At 26.9% G+C, this 20,234-nt stretch overlaps 2 protein-coding genes across 2 annotated transcripts in view; one reads left to right on the top strand and one right to left on the bottom strand.

Moving 5' to 3' along the window:
- LOC141448401 (uncharacterized) overlaps nt 1-20,234 on the bottom strand; it is a 320,931-nt gene that overhangs the window by 156,503 nt on the left and 144,194 nt on the right. The gene's annotated exons all lie outside the window — the stretch shown is intronic.
- Nucleotides 16,428-20,234, top strand: part of LOC141448399 (uncharacterized) — a 78,853-nt gene continuing 75,046 nt past the window's right edge. The window contains exon 1 of the mRNA XM_074116753.1: nt 16,428-17,904. Within this exon, the coding sequence (XP_073972854.1) occupies nt 16,695-17,645 (951 nt within the window). The 5' untranslated portion in view covers nt 16,428-16,694 and the 3' untranslated portion in view covers nt 17,646-17,904. The remainder of the gene's footprint in view (nt 17,905-20,234) is intronic.

Raw genomic sequence — 20,234 nt, 5'->3', positions numbered from 1 at the left:
TCGTTTCCTAGTCGCCAGATTTTTACGAAATTTTATACATTTATAGAATAAAGTTGTCTACATATAGAGGTAAAATATAAACAAAATCTATCGAGTAGTTTTCCAGATATTTGAAGTTAAAGATTCCACTGTTTCAAACGAAACCAAAATTTAACTCTAAATATCTCGTTTCCTACACGACAGATTTTTACTAAATTTTATTCAATTATAGACAATAGTTGTCTCCATATACAAGTAAAATATAAACAAAATCTATCGAGTAGTTTTCGACATATTTGAAGTTAAAGATTTCACTGTTTCAAACGAAACCAAAATTTAACTCTAAATATCTCGTTTGCTACACGTCAGATTTTTACTAAATTTTATACAATTATAGACAATAGTTGTCTCCATATACAAGTAAAATATAAACAAAATCTATCAAGTAGTTTTCCAGATATTTGAAGTTTAAGATTTCATTGTTTTAAACGAAACCAAAATTTAACTTTAAATATCTCGTTTCCTAGTCGCCAGATTTTTACGAAATTTTATACATTTATAGAATAAAGTTGTCTACATATAGAGGTAAAATATAAACAAAATCTATCGAGTAGTTTTCCATATATTTGAAGTTTAGGATTTCATTGTTTTAAACGAAACCAAAATTTAACTTTAAATATCTCGTTTCCTAGTCGCCAGATTTTTACGAAATTTTATACATTTATAGAATAAAGTTGTCTACATATAGAGGTAAAATATAAACAAAATCTATCGAGTAGTTTTCCAGATATTTGAAGTTAAAGATTCCACTGTTTCAAACGAAACCAAAATTTAACTCTAAATATCTCGTTTCCTAGTCGCCAGATTTTTACGAAATATTATACATTTATAGAATAAAGTTGTCTACATATAGAGGTAAAATATAAACAAAATCTATCGAGTAGTTTTCCAGATATTTGAAGTTTAGGATTTCATTGTTTTAAACGAAACCAAAATTTAACTTTAAATATCTCGTTTCCTAGTCGCCAGATTTTTACGAAATTTTATACATTTATAGAATAAAGTTGTCTACATATAGAGGTAAAATATAAACAAAATCTATCGAGTAGTTTTCCAGATATTTGAAGTTTAGGATTTCATTGTTTTAAACGAAACCAAAATTTAACTTTAAATATCTCGTTTCCTAGTCGCCAGATTTTTACGAAATATTATACATTTATAGAATAAAGTTGTCTACATATAGAGGTAAAATATAAACAAAATCTATCGAGTAGTTTTCCAGATATTTGAAGTTTAGGATTTCATTGTTTTAAACGAAACCAAAATTTAACTCTAAATATCTCGTTTCCTAGTCGCCAGATTTTTACGAAATATTATACATTTATAGAATAAAGTTGTCTACATATAGAGGTAAAATATAAACAAAATCTATCGAGTAGTTTTCCAGATATTTGAAGTTAAAGATTCCACTGTTTCAAACGAAACCAATATTTAATTCTAAATTTCTCGTTTCCTACACGACAGATTTTTACTAAATTTTATACAATTATAGGCAATAGTTGTTTCCATATACAAGTAAAATATAAACAAAATCTATCGAGTAGTTTTCAAGATATTTGAAGTTAAAGATTCCACTGTTTCAAACGAAACCAAAATTTAACTCTAAATATCTCGTTTCCTACACGACAGATTATTACTAAATTTTATACAATTATAGACAATAATGGTCTTCATATACAAGTAAAATATAAACAAAATCTATCGAGTAGTTTTCAAGATATTTGAAGTTAAAGATTCCACTGTTTCAAACGAAACCAATATTTAACTCTAATAATCTCGTTTCCTACACGACAGATTTTTACTAAATTTTATTCAATTATAGACAATAGTTGTCTCCATATACAAGTAAAATATAAACAAAATCTATCGAGTAGTTTTCGACATATTTGAAGTTAAAGATTTCACTGTTTCAAACGAAAACAAAATTTAACTCTAAATTTCTCGTTTCCTACACGACAGATTTTTACTAAATTTTATTCAATTATAGACAATAGTTGTCTCCATATACAAGTAAAATATAAACAAAATCTATCGAGTAGTTTTCGACATATTTGAAGTTAAAGATTTCACTGTTTCAAACGAAACCAAAATTTAACTCTAAATATCTCGTTTGCTACACGTCAGATTTTTACTAAATTTTATACAATTATAGACAATAGTTGTCTCCATATACAAGTAAAATATAAACAAAATCTATCGAGTAGTTTTCAAGATATTTGAAGTTAAAGATTCCACTGTTTCAAACGAAACCAAAATTTAACTCTAAATATCTCGTTTCCTACACGACAGATTTTTACTAAATTTTATACAATTATAGACAATAATGGTCTTCATATACAAGTAAAATATAAACAAAATCTATCGAGTAGTTTTCAAGATATTTGAAGTTAAAGATTCCACTGTTTCAAACGAAACCAATATTTAACTCTAAATATCTCATTTCCTACACAACAGATTTTTACTAAATTTTATACAATTATAGACAATAGTTGTCTCCATATACAAGTAAAATATAAACAAAATCTATGGAGTAGTTTTCAAGATATTTGAAGTTAAAGAGTCCACTGTTTTAAACGAAACCAAAATTTAACTCTAAATATCTCGTTTCCTACACGACAGATTTTTACTAAATTTTATACAATTATAAACAATAGTTGTCTCCATATACAAGTAAAATATAAACAAAATCTATCGAGTAGTTTTCAAGATATTTGAAGTTAAAGATTCCACTATTTTAAACGAAACCAAAATTTAACTCTAAATATCTCGTTTCCTACACGACAGATTTTTACTAAATGTTATACAATTATAGACAATAGTTGTCTCCATATACAAGTAAAATATAAACAAAATCTATCGAGTAGTTTTCAAGATATTTGATGTTAAAGATTCCACTGTTTTAAACGAAACCAAAATTTAACTCTAAATATCTCGTTTCCTACACGACAGATTTTTACTAAATGTTATACCATTATAGACAATAGTTGTCTCCATATACAAGTAAAATATAAACAAAATCTATCGAGTAGATTTCAAGATATTTGAAGTTAAAGATTCCACTGTTTCAAACGAAACCAATATTTAACTCTAAATATCTCGTTTCCTACACGACAGATTTTTACTAAATTTTATACAATTATAGACAATAGTTGTCTCCATATACAAGTAAATTATAAACAAAATCTATGGAGTAGTTTTCAAGATATTTGAAGTTAAAGATTCCACTGTTTCAAACGAAACCAATATTTAACTCTAAATATCTCGTTTCCTACACGACAGATTTTTACTAAATTTTATACAATTATAGACAATAGTTGTCTCCATATACAAGTAAAATATAAACAAAATCTATCAAGTAGTTTTCCAGATATTTGAAGTTTAAGATTTCATTGTTTTAAACGAAACCAAAATTTAACTTTAAATATCTCGTTTCCTAGTCGCCAGATTTTTACGAAATTTTATACATTTATAGAATAAAGTTGTCTACATATAGAGGTAAAATATAAACAAAATCTATCGAGTAGTTTTCCATATATTTGAAGTTTAGGATTTCATTGTTTTAAACGAAACCAAAATTTAACTCTAAATATCTCGTTTCCTAGTCGCCAGATTTTTACGAAATATTATACATTTATAGAATAAAGTTGTCTACATATAGAGGTAAAATATAAACAAAATCTATCGAGTAGTTTTCCAGATATTTGAAGTTTAGGATTTCATTGTTTTAAACGAAACCAAAATTTAACTCTAAATATCTCGTTTCCTAGTCGCCAGATTTTTACGAAATATTATACATTTATAGAATAAAGTTGTCTACATATAGAGGTAAAATATAAACAAAATCTATCGAGTAGTTTTCCAGATATTTGAAGTTAAAGATTCCACTGTTTCAAACGAAACCAATATTTAATTCTAAATTTCTCGTTTCCTACACGACAGATTTTTACTAAATTTTAAACAATTATAGGCAATAGTTGTTTCCATATACAAGTAAAATATAAACAAAATCTATCGAGTAGTTTTCAAGATATTTGAAGTTAAAAATTCCACTGTTTCAAACGAAACCAAAATTTAACTCTAAATATCTCGTTTCCTACACGACAGATTATTACTAAATTTTATACAATTATAGACAATAATGGTCTTCATATACAAGTAAAATATAAACAAAATCTATCGAGTAGTTTTCAAGATATTTGAAGTTAAAGATTCCACTGTTTCAAACGAAACCAATATTTAACTCTAATAATCTCGTTTCCTACACGACAGATTTTTACTAAATTTTATTCAATTATAGACAATAGTTGTCTCCATATACAAGTAAAATATAAACAAAATCTATCGAGTAGTTTTCGACATATTTGAAGTTAAAGATTTCACTGTTTCAAACGAAACCAAAATTTAACTCTAAATTTCTCGTTTCCTACACGACAGATTTTTACTAAATTTTATTCAATTATAGACAATAGTTGTCTCCATATACAAGTAAAATATAAACAAAATCTATCGAGTAGTTTTCGACATATTTGAAGTTAAAGATTTCACTGTTTCAAACGAAACCAAAATTTAACTCTAAATATCTCGTTTCCTACACGTCAGATTTTTACTAAATTTTATACAATTATAGACAATAGTTGTCTCCATATACAAGTAAAATATAAACAAAATCTATCGAGTAGTTTTCAAGATATTTGAAGTTAAAGATTCCACTGTTTCAAACGAAACCAAAATTTAACTCTAAATATCTCGTTTCCTACACGACAGATTATTACTAAATTTTATACAATTATAGACAATAATGGTCTTCATATACAAGTAAAATATAAACGAAATCTATCGAGTAGTTTTCAAGATATTTGAAAATAAAGATTCCACTGTTTCAAACGAAACCAATATTTAACTCTAAATATCTCATTTCCTACACAACAGATTTTTACTAAATTTTATACAATTATAGACAATAGTTGTCTCCATATACAAGTAAAATATAAACAAAATCTATGGAGTAGTTTTCAAGATATTTGAAGTTAAAGAGTCCACTGTTTTAAACGAAACCAAAATTTAACTCTAAATATCTCGTTTCCTACACGACAGATTTTTACTAAATTTTATACAATTATAAACAATAGTTGTCTCCATATACAAGTAAAATATAAACAAAATCTATCGAGTAGTTTTCAAGATATTTGAAGTTAAAGATTCCACTATTTTAAACGAAACCAAAATTTAACTCTAAATATCTCGTTTCCTACACGACAGATTTTTACTAAATGTTATACAATTATAGACAATAGTTGTCTCCATATACAAGTAAAATATAAACAAAATCTATCGAGTAGTTTTCAAGATATTTGATGTTAAAGATTCCACTGTTTTAAACGAAACCAAAATTTAACTCTAAATATCTCGTTTCCTACACGACAGATTTTTACTAAATGTTATACCATTATAGACAATAGTTGTCTCCATATACAAGTAAAATATAAACAAAATCTATCGAGTAGATTTCAAGATATTTGAAGTTAAAGATTCCACTGTTTCAAACGAAACCAATATTTAACTCTAAATATCTCGTTTCCTACACGACAGATTTTTACTAAATTTTATACAATTATAGACAATAGTTGTCTCCATATACAAGTAAATTATAAACAAAATCTATGGAGTAGTTTTCAAGATATTTGAAGTTAAAGATTCCACTGTTTCAAACGAAACCAATATTTAACTCTAAATATCTCGTTTCCTACACGACAGATTTTTACTAAATTTTATACAATTATAGACAATAGTTGTCTCCATATACAAGTAAAATATAAACAAAATCTATCAAGTAGTTTTCCAGATATTTGAAGTTTAAGATTTCATTGTTTTAAACGAAACCAAAATTTAACTTTAAATATCTCGTTTCCTAGTCGCCAGATTTTTACGAAATTTTATACATTTATAGAATAAAGTTGTCTACATATAGAGGTAAAATATAAACAAAATCTATCGAGTAGTTTTCCAGATATTTGAAGTTTAGGATTTCATTGTTTTAAACGAAACCAAAATTTAACTCTAAATATCTCGTTTCCTAGTCGCCAGATTTTTACGAAATATTATACATTTATAGAATAAAGTTGTCTACATGTAGAGGTAAAATATAAACAAAATCTATCGAGTAGTTTTCCAGATATTTGAAGTTAAAGATTCCACTGTTTCAAACGAAACCAATATTTAACTCTAAATTTCTCGTTTCCTACACGACAGATTTTTACTAAATTTTATACAATTATAGACAATAGTTGTCTCCATATACAAGTAAAATATAAACAAAATCTATCGAGTAGTTTTCAAGATATTTGAAGTTAAAGATTCCACTGTTTCAAACGAAACCAAAATTTAACTCTAAATATCTCGTTTCCTACACGACAGATTATTACTAAATTTTATACAATTATAGACAATAATGGTCTTCATATACAAGTAAAATATAAACAAAATCTATCGAGTAGTTTTCAAGATATTTGAAGTTAAAGATTCCACTGTTTCAAACGAAACCAATATTTAACTCTAATAATCTCGTTTCCTACACGACAGATTTTTACTAAATTTTATTCAATTATAGACAATAGTTGTCTCCATATACAAGTAAAATATAAACAAAATCTATCGAGTAGTTTTCGACATATTTGAAGTTAAAGATTTCACTGTTTCAAACGAAACCAAAATTTAACTCTAAATATCTCGTTTCCTACACGTCAGATTTTTACTAAATTTTATACAATTATAGACAATAGTTGTCTCCATATACAAGTAAAATATAAACAAAATCTATCGAGTAGTTTTCCAGATATTTGAAGTTTAAGATTTCATTGTTTTAAACGAAACCAAAATTTAACTCCTAATATCTCGTTTCCTAGTCGCCAGATTTTTACGAAATTTTATACATTTATAGAATAAAGTTGTCTACATATAGAGGTAAAATATAAACAAAATCTATCAAGTAGTTTTCCAGATATTTGAAGTTAAATATTCCACTGTTTCAAACGAAACCAATATTTAACTCTAAATTTCTCGTTTCCTACACGACAGATTTTTACTAAATTTTATACAATTATAGACAATAGTTGTCTCCATATACAAGTAAAATATAAACAAAATCTATCGAGTAGTTTTCAAGATATTTGAAGTTAAAGATTCCACTGTTTCAAACGAAACCAAAATTTAACTCTAAATATCTCGTTTCCTACACGACAGATTTTTACTAAATTTTATACAATTATAGACAATAATGGTCTTCATATACAAGTAAAATATAAACAAAATCTATCGAGTAGTTTTCAAGATATTTGAAGTTAAAGATTCCACTGTTTCAAACGAAACCAATATTTAACTCTAAATATCTCATTTCCTACACGACAGATTTTTACTAAATTTTATACAATTATAGACAATAGTTGTCTCCATATACAAGTAAAATATAAACAAAATCTATGGAGTAGTTTTCAAGATATTTGAAGTTAAAGATTCCACTGTTTTAAACGAAACCAAAATTTAACTCTAAATATCTCGTTTCCTACACGACAGATTTTTACTAAATTTTATACAATTATAAACAATAGTTGTCTCCATATACAAGTAAAATATAAACAAAATCTATTGAGTAGTTTTCAAGATATTTGAAGTTAAAGATTCCACTATTTTAAACGAAACCAAAATTTAACTCTAAATATCTCGTTTCCTACACGACAGATTTTTACTAAATGTTATACAATTATAGACAATAGTTGTCTCCATATACAAGTAAAATATAAACAAAATCTATCTAGTAGTTTTCCAGATATTTGAAGTTAAAGATTCCACTGTTTCAAACGAAACCAATATTTAACTCTAAATATCTCGTTTCCTACACGACAGATTTTTACTAAATTTTATACAATTATAGACAATAGTTGTCTCCATATACAAGTAAAATATAAACAAAATCTATGGAGTAGTTTTCAAGATATTTGAAGTTAAAGATTCCACTGTTTCAAACGAAACCAAAATTTAACTCTAAATATCTCGTTTCCTACACGACAGATTTTTACTAAATTTTATTCAATTATAGACAATAGTTGTCTCCATATACAAGTAAAATATAAACAAAATCTATTGAGTAGTTTTCAAGATATTTGAAGTTAAAGATTTCACTGTTTCAAACGAAACCAAAATTTAACACTAAATATCTCGTTTCCTACACGTCAGATTTTTACTAAATTTTATACAATTATAGACAATAGTTGTCTCCATATACAAGTAAAATATAAACAAAATCTATCAAGTAGTTTTCCAGATATTTGAAGTTTAAGATTTCATTGTTTTAAACGAAACCAAAATTTAACTTTAAATATCTCGTTTCCTAGTCGCCAGATTTTTACGAAATTTTATACATTTATAGAATAAAGTTGTCTACATATAGAGGTAAAATATAAACAAAATCTATCGAGTAGTTTTCCAGATATTTGAAGTTTAAGATTTCATTGTTTTAAACGAAACCAAAATTTAACTCTAAATATCTCGTTTCCTAGTCGCCAGATTTTTACGAAATTTTATACATTTATAGAATAAAGTTGTCTACATATAGAGGTAAAATATAAACAAAATCTATCGAGTAGTTTTCCAGATATTTGAAGTTAAAGATTCCACTGTTTCAAACGAAACCAATATTTAACTCTAAATTTCTCGTTTCCTACACGACAGATTTTTACTAAATTTTATACAATTATAGACAATAGTTGTCTCCATATACAAGTAAAATATAAACAAAATCTATCGAGTAGTTTTCAAGATATTTGAAGTTAAAGATTCCACTGTTTCAAACGAAACCAAAATTTAACTCTAAATATCTCGTTTCCTACACGACAGATTTTTACTTAATTTTATACAATTATAGACAATAATGGTCTTCAAATACAAGTAAAATATAAACAAAATCTATCGAGTAGTTTTCAAGATATTTGAAGTTAAAGATTCCACTGTTTCAAACGAAACCAATATTTAACTCTAAATATCACGTTTCCTACACGACAGATTTTTACTAAATTTTATACAATTATAGACAATAGTTGTCTCCATATACAAGTAAAATATAAACAAAATCTATAGAGTAGTTTTCAAGATATTTGAAGTTAAAGATTCCACTGTTTTAAACGAAACCAAAATTTAACTCTAAATATCTCGTTTCCTACAAGACAGATTTTTACTAAATTTTATACAATTATAGACAATAGTTGTCTCCATATACAAGTAAAATATAAACAAAATCTATCGAGTAGTTTTCAAGATATTTGAAGTTAAAGATTCCACTATTTTAAACGAAACCAAAATTTAACTCTAAATATCTCGTTTCCTACACGACAGATTTTTACTAAATGTTATACAATTATAGACAATAGTTGTCTCCATATACAAGTAAAATATAAACAAAATCTATCGAGTAGTTTTCGACATATTTGAAGTTAAAGATTTCACTGTTTCAAACGAAACCAAAATTTAACTCAAAATATCTCGTTTCCTACACGTCAGATTTTTACTAAATTTTATACAATTATAGACAATAGTTGTCTCCATATACAAGTAAAATATAAACAAAATCTATCGAGTAGTTTTCCAGATATTTGAAGTTTAAGATTTCATTGTTTTAAACGAAACCAAAATTTAACTTTAAATATCTCGTTTCCTAGTCGCCAGATTTTTACGAAATTTTATACATTTATAGAATAAAGTTGTCTACATATAGAGGTAAAATATAAACAAAATCTATCGAGTAGTTTTCCAGATATTTGAAGTTAAAGATTTCACTGTTTCAAACGAAACCAAAATTTAACTCTAAATATTTCGTTTCCTACACGACAGATTTTTACTAAATTTTATACAATTATAGACAATAATGGTCTTCATATACAAGTAAAATATAAACAAAATCTATCGAGTAGTTTTCAAGATATTTGAAGTTAAAGATTCCACTGTTTCAAACGAAACCAATATTTAACTCTAAATATATCGTTTCCTACTCGACAGATTTTTATTAAATTTTATACAATTATAGACAATAGTTGTCTCCATATACAAGTAAAATATAAACAAAATCTATGGAGTAGTTTTCAAGATATTTGAAGTTAAAGATTCCACTGTTTTAAACGAAACCAAAATTTAACTCCAAATATCTCGTTTCCTACACGACAGATTTTTACGAAATTTTATACATTTATAGAATAAAGTTGTCTACATATAGTGGTAAAATATAAACAAAATCTATCGAGTAGTTTTCCAGATATTTGAAGTTAAAGATTCCACTGTTTCAAACGAAACCAATATTTAACTCTAAATTTCTCGTTTCCTAGTCGCCAGATTTTTACGAAATTTTATACATTTATAGAATAAATTTGTCTACATATAGAGGTAAAATATAAACAAAATCTATTGAGTAGTTTTCCAGATATTTCAAGTTAAAGATTCCACTGTTTCAAACGAAACCAATATTTAACTCTAAATTTCTTGTTTCCTACACGACAGATTTTTACTAAATTTTATACAATTATAGACAATAGTTGTCTCCATATACAAGTAAAATATAAACAAAATCTATCGAGTAGTTTTCAAGATATTTGAAGTTAAAGATTCCACTGTTTCAAACGAAACCAAAATTTAACTCTAAATATCTCGTTTCCTACACGACAGATTTTTACTAAATTTTATACAATTATAGACAATAGTTGTCTCCATATACAAGTAAAATATAAACAAAATCTATGGAGTAGTTTTCAAGATATTTGAAGTTAACGATTCCACTGTTTTAAACGAAACCAAAATTTAACTCTAAATATCTCGTTTCCTGCACGACAGATTTTTACTAAATGTTATACAATTATAGACAATAGTTGTCTCCATATACAAGTAAAATATAAACAAAATCTATGGAGTAGTTTTCGACATATTTGAAGTTAAAGATTTCACTGTTTCAAACGAAACCAAAATTTAACTCTAAATATCTCGTTTCCTACACGACAGATTTTTACTAAATTTTATACAATTATAGACAATAATGGTCTTCATATACAAGTAAAATATAAACAAAATCTATCGAGTAGTTTTCAAGATATTTGAAGTTAAAGATTCAACTGTTTCAAACGAAACAAATATTTAACTCTAAATATCTCGTTTCCTACACAACAGATTTTTACTAAATTTTATACATTTATAGAATAAAGTTTTCTACATATAGAGGTAAAATATAAGCAAAATCTATCGAGTAGTTTTCCAGATATTTGAAGTTAAAGATTCCACTGTTTCAAACGAAACCAATATTTAACTCTAAATTTCTCGTTTCCTACACGACAGATTTTTACTAAATGTTATACAATTATAGACAATAGTTGTCTCCATATACAAGTAAAATATAAACAAAATCTATCGAGTAGTTTTCAAGATATTTGAAGTTAAAGATTCCACTGTTTTAATCGAAACCAAAATTTAACTCTAAATATCTCGTTTCCTACACGACAGATTTTTACTAAATTTTATACAATTATAGACAATAGTTGTCTCCATATACAAGTAAAATATAAACAAAATCTATCGAGTAGTTTTCAAGATATTTGAAGTTAAAGATTCCACTGTTTTAAACGAAACCAAAATTTTACTCTAAATATCTCGTTTCCTACACGACAGATTTTTACTAAATTTTATACAATTATAGACAATAGTTGTCTCCATATACAAGTAAAATATAAACAAAATCTATCGAGTAGTTTTCAAGATATTTGAAGTTAAAGATTCCACTGTTTTAATCGAAACCAAAATTTAACTCTAAATATCTCGTTTCCTACACGACAGATTTTTACTAAATTTTATACAATTATAGACAATAGTTGTCTCCATATACAAGTAAAATATAAACAAAATCTATCGAGTAGTTTTCAAGATATTTGAAGTTAAAGATTCCACTGTTTTAATCGAAACCAAAATTTAACTCTAAATATCTCGTTTCCTACACGACAGATTTTTACTAAATTTTATACAATTATAGACAATAGTTGTCTCCATATACAAGTAAAATATAAACAAAATCTATCGAGTAGTTTTCAAGATATTTGAAGTTAAAGATTCCACTGTTTTAAACGAAACCAAAATTTTACTCTAAATATCTCGTTTCCTACACGACAGATTTTTACTAAATTTTATACAATTATAGACAATAGTTGTCTCCATATACAAGTAAAATATAAACAAAATCTATCGAGTAGTTTTCAAGATATTTGAAGTTAAAGATTCCACTGTTTTAAACGAAACCAAAATTTTACTCTAAATATCTCGTTTCCTACACGACAGATTTTTACTAAATTTTATACAATTATAGACAATAGTTGTCTCCATATACAAGTAAAATATAAACAAAATCTATCGAGTAGTTTTCAAGATATTTGAAGTTAAAGATTCCACTGTTTTAATCGAAACCAAAATTTAACTCTAAATATCTCGTTTCCTACACGACAGATTTTTACTAAATTTTATACAATTATAGACAATAGTTGTCTCCATATACAAGTAAAATATAAACAAAATCTATCGAGTAGTTTTCAAGATATTTGAAGTTAAAGATTCCACTGTTTTAAACGAAACCAAAATTTTACTCTAAATATCTCGTTTCCTACACGACAGATTTTTACTAAATTTTATACAATTATAGACAATAGTTGTCTCCATATACAAGTAAAATATAAACAAAATCTATCGAGTAGTTTTCAAGATATTTGAAGTTAAAGATTCCACTGTTTTAATCGAAACCAAAATTTAACTCTAAATATCTCGTTTCCTACACGACAGATTTTTACTAAATTTTATACAATTATAGACAATAGTTGTCTCCATATACAAGTAAAATATAAACAAAATCTATCGAGTAGTTTTCAAGATATTTGAAGTTAAAGATTCCACTGTTTTAATCGAAACCAAAATTTAACTCTAAATATCTCGTTTCCTACACGACAGATTTTTACTAAATTTTATACAATTATAGACAATAGTTGTCTCCATATACAAGTAAAATATAAACAAAATCTATCGAGTAGTTTTCAAGATATTTGAAGTTAAAGATTCCACTGTTTTAAACGAAACCAAAATTTTACTCTAAATATCTCGTTTCCTACACGACAGATTTTTACTAAATTTTATACAATTATAGACAATAGTTGTCTCCATATACAAGTAAAATATAAACAAAATCTATCGAGTAGTTTTCAAGATATTTGAAGTTAAAGATTCCACTGTTTTAATCGAAACCAAAATTTAACTCTAAATATCTCGTTTCCTACACGACAGATTTTTACTAAATTTTATACAATTATAGACAATAGTTGTCTCCATATACAAGTAAAATATAAACAAAATCTATCGAGTAGTTTTCAAGATATTTGAAGTTAAAGATTCCACTGTTTTAAACGAAACCAAAATTTTACTCTAAATATCTCGTTTCCTACACGACAGATTTTTACTAAATTTTATACAATTATAGACAATAGTTGTCTCCATATACAAGTAAAATATAAACAAAATCTATCGAGTAGTTTTCAAGATATTTGAAGTTAAAGATTCCACTGTTTTAATCGAAACCAAAATTTAACTCTAAATATCTCGTTTCCTACACGACAGATTTTTACTAAATTTTATACAATTATAGACAATAGTTGTCTCCATATACAAGTAAAATATAAACAAAATCTATCGAGTAGTTTTCAAGATATTTGAAGTTAAAGATTCCACTGTTTTAATCGAAACCAAAATTTAACTCTAAATATCTCGTTTCCTACACGACAGATTTTTACTAAATTTTATACAATTATAGACAATAGTTGTCTCCATATACATGTAAAATATAAACAAAATCTATCGAGTAGTTTTCAAGATATTTGAAGTTAAAGATTCCACTGTTTTAAACGAAACCAAAATTTTACTCTAAATATCTCGTTTCCTACACGACAGATTTTTACTAAATGTTATACAATTATAGACAATAGTTGTCTCCATATACAAGTAAAATATAAACAAAATCTATCGAATAGTTTTCGACATATTTGATGTTAAAGATTTCACTGTTTCAAACGAAACCAAAATTTAACTCTAAATATCTCGTTTCCTACACGTCAGATTTTTACTAAATTTTATACAATTATAGACAATAGTTGTCTCCACATACAAGTAAAATATAAACAAATTCTATCGAGTAGTTTTCAAGATATTTGAAGTTAAAGATTCCACTGTTTTAAACGAAACCAAAATTTAACTCTCGTTTCCTACACGACAGATTTTTACTAAATGTTATACAATTATAGACAATAGTTGTCTCCATATACAAGTAAAATATAAAGAAAATCTATCAAGCAGTTTTCGACATATTTGAAGTTAAAGATTTCACTGTTTCAAACGAAACCAAAATTTAACTCTAAATATCTCGTTTCCTACACGTCAGATTTTACTAAATTTTATACATTTATAGAATAAAGTTGTCTACATATAGAGGTAAAATATAAGCAAAATCTATCGAGTAGTTTTCCAGATATATGAAGTTTAAGATTTCATTGTTTTAAACGAAACCAAAATTTAACTCTAAATATATCGTTTCCTAGTCGCCAGATTTTTACGAAATTTTATACATTTATAGAATAAAGTTGTCTACATATAAAGGTAAAATATAAACAAAATCTATCGAGTAGTTTTCCAGATATTTGAAGTTAAAGATTCCACTGTTTCAAACGAAACCAATATTTAACTCTAAATTTCTCGTTTCCTACACGACTGATTTTTACTAAATTTTATCCAATTATAGACAATAGTTGTCTCCATATACAAGTAAAATATAAACAAAATCTATGGAGTAGTTTTCAAGATATTTGAAGTTAAAGATTCCACTGTTTTAAACAAAACCAAAATTTAACTCTAAATATCTCGTTTCCTACACGACAGATTTTTACTAAATTTTATACAATTATAGACAATAGTTGTCTCCATATACAAGTAAAATATAAACAAAATCTATGGAGTAGTTTTCAAGATATTTGAAGTTAAAGATTCCACTGTTTCAAACGAAACCAAAATTTAACTCTAAATATCTCGTTTCCTACACGACAGATTTTTACTAAATTTTATTCAATTATAGACAATAGTTGTCTCCATATACAAGTAAAATATAAACAAAATCTATCGAGTAGTTTTCCAGATATTTGAAGTTTAAGATTTCATTGTTTTAAACGAAACCAAAATTTAACTTTAAATATCTCGTTTCCTAGTCGCCAGATTTTTACGAAATTTTATACTTTTTTAGAATAAAGTTGTCTACATATAGAGGTAAAATATAAACAATATCTATCGAGTAGTTTTCCAGATATTTGAAGTTTAAGATTTCATTGTTTTAAACGAAACCAAATTTTAACTCTAAATATCTCGTTTCCTAGTCGCCAGATTTTTATGAAATTTTATACATTTATAGAATAAAGTTGTCTACATATAGAGGTAAAATTTAAACAAAATCTATCGAGTAGTTTTCCAGATATTTGAAGTTAAAGATTCCACTCTAAATTTCTCGTTTCCTACACGACAGATTTGTACTAAATTTTATACAATTATACACAATAGTTGTCTCCATATACAAGTAAAATATAAACAAAATCTATCGAGTAGTTTTCAAGATATTTGAAGTTAAAAATTCCACTGTTTCAAACGAAACCAAAATTTAAATCTAAATATCTCGTTTCCTACACGACAGATTTTTACTAAATTTTATACAATTATAGACAATAATGGTCTTCATATACAAGTAAAATATAAACAAAATCTATCGAGTAGTTTTCAAGATATTTGAAGTTAAAGATTCCACTGTTTCAAACGAAACAAATATTTAACTCTAAATATCTCGTTTCCTACACGACAGATTTTTACTAAATTTTATACAATTATAGACAATAGTTGTCTCCATATACAAGTAAAATATAAACAAAATCTATGGAGTGGTTTTCAAGATATTTGAAGTTAAAGATTCCACTGTTTTAAACGAAACCAAAATTTAACTCTAAATATCTCGTTTCCTACACGACAGATTTTTACTAAATTTTTTACAATTATAGAATAAAGTTGTCTACATATAGAGGTAAAGTATAAACAAAGAGTCTGTATTTAGTAGCGAACGAGGTAAGACGTGCTGTTGCCTCTCTTAAGTTAAAGTGTTTTTTTATTTGTGTTAAAGTGACTTTTGCGGAAAAATTTTTGGATAATAGTTTTCTATATGAAAAGACCTTTGATTCAGAAAATAATTACCGCCTAAGAACTTAAAATAAGTGAGTAATTAACAAAAATTAATTGATGAAATTTAATGCACAAATCTGCAAATTCGTGATAGGAATTGTGGTGGGGAAGTTTCAAGGCCAGTTGAACTTTGGCTTGAGCTTGCTCTTCAGTTACGTTTGTGCCGAACTTTTGAGAAGTGGTTTTACTTTTTTCTAATTAGATCTTAATTCTGAAGAATTAAAAGAAAAAAAAAAAAAAAAAAAAGAAGAAAAATTGCACTTATATATTGATACAGGTTATTTGTCTATAGCACATTAAATTGAATTAGAAAACCCCTTTACATTAAATTCTTTATGAGCAAAAATTCTGAGGATATTTGCTCGCCAAAACTATCGAAAGGTAAAAGACAGAGGAGTAATAGTTCTCCGGAAACTGAAGAGGAAGTTAAGAGAAGGGAAAAATACATCATGGCAAGCCCAATGGAACAGGTAGGAAATATGAATGTGAATCAGTTAAGTGAGCTATTTGATTTAAAGTTAAAAAATATGGCGACAAAACAAGATATTTCTATCCTCTCTGCCCAGTTGGAGCTTCTTCGTCATGAACATTCCACCCTGAAATTAGAAATAAAAAAGCAGCAAGACATAAATAGGAAATTAAGAAGCCAGATGGAATTTACTCAAATGGAAGTGAAAAGAAATAATTTAATTTTTAAAGGTATTACAATGAGCCCTGAAGAAGACTGTTTACAAAAGGTAAAAAACTTGTGCTTGAATCTATTAAACACTCCAGAAGATATTACAATATATCGAGCTCAGCCTATAGGCAATAAAAATGCCAGTAAGAAAATCATTCTAGCGGAATTTCCAAAAGAAGCGGAAAGGATAAACATTTTAAAAAACGCCAGAATACTGAGGGGAACGGGAATATCAGTGGAGAAAGATCTCACTGGGATGCAGAGAGATATAAAAAGGAAACTTTTATATCTGAGAAAATGCATAAAAGAAACAAACCCTAAATTGCAAGTATCAGTATGGAATCAAAATTTATTTATTAACAATTCAAGATTTCATTGGATAGAGGAAGAAGGGCTTATTTTTGGTAGAGAGTGTGGAATAAGTAAATTAAAAGAAATTACGAATTATGATTTTTCCACAGTTATTCAAAAGTTATTGAGTGAAGTATCAGCTGAGAAGTTAAATTTAAGAAAAGAAGAGATGGGAGAAGATAAACAGAAGAAAGAAGATCAAAGTTCTTTTAGAGAAACAACCTCAGTAAATGTCTGTAATAAACAAGTTGTATAATATAAAGACGTCTGTCAGGTTAACACAAGTAAGTGCATAACTAACAAATTTAAAATATGTTCATATAATGTTCATGGCTTGTTTAGTAAATTTAATGATGTTTCCTTTTTCGAGTTTTTAAAACAATATGAAATTATAGTGCTGTATGAAACTTTCTTAGTTAGTGAGGAGTGTCATAGATTTGATAAATATTTTCATGGCTTTAAACTTAACTGGCTGGGTGCAAAAAGATTAAATAAATTTGGAAGACCTAGTGGAGGTACGTTATTAGCTTACAAATCTAATATTTATCCGAATTTAAATTGTAAATTTGTTAAAATTCTTGATTATGATGTTATCGAGATTATCGCTTATGACCAGAAATTTTATTTAATACCAGTATATCTTAATTTTTCACACTGGGATTCAGATTTTAACAAATTAAATAATGTGATGGAAACTATAAATTGTAATAGTGTGGTGATAGGGGACATGAATGCAAGAGTTGCTGACGGACAAAGCTTACCTGATTGTATTGCACAAGAAAAGTGTATTGTAGAAAGTTTTAGGCATTCAAAAGATTTATGTTTAAATAATAGGGGTAAATTATTTTTACAGTTTTGTGAAGATTCGGACATTGTTATATTAAATGGCCGTACCAACGGTGACAGTAACGGAGAATTAACTTTTATTTCAGATAGAGGTAATTCAGTAATTGACTTTTGTTGCGTCAGTCCTAATTTGTTAAACCTGGTTTCTGATTTTGAGGTAATTCCAGAAATTTATTCTGACCACATGCCAATTGTGATTACCTTCGAGTATAAACAATTTTCAAACAATGTTAGCAAACCTCGCATGCTTTCAAAATTGCTATGGTCAAACCAAGACGAACAACATTTTAAACTAAAATTGAGTGAGAAAATAGCGCTGCTGGCAAAACAACATATTAAGCCGGAAGAAAAACTAGATGCTTTGTTAAACTGTATTGTAGATTGTTCCCATTACGGTAACCAAATATATAAGCCAAATATCGCTAAAATCGGTAAACAAATATGGTTTGATTACGAATGTAAAAAGTATCGTAAGCGTTCATTTAGATTTTTACAGATCTTTAGAAAACATAATAATACCTATGTGAGACAATTATACCTTGAAGCGAACAGTATTTTCAAACAGGTATGCCAAAATAAAAGGAAAAAATATATTGAAAGTTTAAAAGATAAATTTAAAAATGTGAGAGATTCGAAAGACTACTGGAAACTAATAATGCAATTTAAAGTCAGTAATTATATTAATGAGTCGAATATATCTAAGATCCAATTTATGAACTATTTTCAGGAATTGTTAAACCCTTCAGTAACTAATGCCGTAATTCTCTATGCCGAACCGTTCTGGTCTAATTCAGATTTAGATAAACAGTTTACACTACTAGAATTGAAAGATGTTCTTAGAAAAGCGAAAAATAACAAAGCCCCAGGAATTGATTCGATACCATACGAATTTTTCAAAAACAGTTCTGATAATTTTCTCGAACAGTTAGTGAACACTTTTAATTATATCTATGAGACTTGTAAAATTCCACGTAGTTTTAACGAATCGATCATTTATCCGTTATATAAAAAAGGCGATTTAAACTCTGTTACAAATTATAGGGGGATCTCCTTTATTAATGTGGTTTCAAAACTATTTACAGGAATCTTATTAAAACGATTGTGGGATTGGGTGGATTTATATAATATTCTAAACGAATTTCAGGCGGGATTCCGTCCTGGATACTCTACAGTTGACAATATCTTCACCCTTCTTAACATTCTCAAAATTGTATTATCAAAAAAGCGGCGAAAAATTTACAGTTTTTTTATAGATTTTAAATCAGCTTTCGATTGTGTCAACCGGCATGCGCTATTTTTTAAGTTGGCTAATTTGGGACTGTCAGCGAAAGTAATAAATATTTTAAGGGGTTTTTACGATGAAACGAGGGCTACAGTGTGGCATAAAGAGGGGATGTCTGAATTCTTTCACACTAATATTGGCGTGAGGCAAGGTTGTCTTCTGAGCCCTTTACTTTTTGGACTCTTTCTAAATGATTTGCACGATAGCATTGGAGAAGGCTTAGATGTGGCTGGGACAAACATTAGGTGTCTCATGTATGCTGATGATGTTGTCATGCTAGCATCAACCCCTATTAAATTACAAAGGATGATAAACAAACTGAGTGAATATTGTAGTTTGTGGGGATTAAATATAAACTTAGCAAAATCGAAAGTCGTAGTGTTCCGAAATGGTGGTAAACTTTCAAGATTTGAAAAGTGGTATTTAGAGGGGCGACAAATCGATATTGTAAATTCTTATAAATACCTTGGTATGACCATCTCCTCAAAAGTATCTCTTAGCGAGCATTTTCTAGAAAGAATTAGTCATGCAAAATTTGGGCTGAACACTACTTGGCTTAACTTAATGATGAAAAAGGATATTCCCTACTCCACCAAGTTAGAAGTATTTCATTCTGTTTCTCGTTCAGTAGTCAGCTATGGGTCTCAAGTCTGGGGATTTGAGCCTTACGACTGTTTAGAAAAATTTAGAAGATACTTTATAAAAAAATTATTATCA

The sequence above is a fragment of the Rhodnius prolixus genome, unplaced genomic scaffold, assembly GCF_049639745.1.
Source record: "Rhodnius prolixus isolate KJV_2025 unplaced genomic scaffold, Rpr scaffold_25, whole genome shotgun sequence".
In the NCBI taxonomy this organism is placed as follows: Eukaryota; Metazoa; Arthropoda; class Insecta; order Hemiptera; family Reduviidae; genus Rhodnius; species Rhodnius prolixus.
The sequence above is the reverse complement of the archived record's forward strand: the minus strand, read 5'-3'. Positions and strand labels throughout refer to the sequence as shown.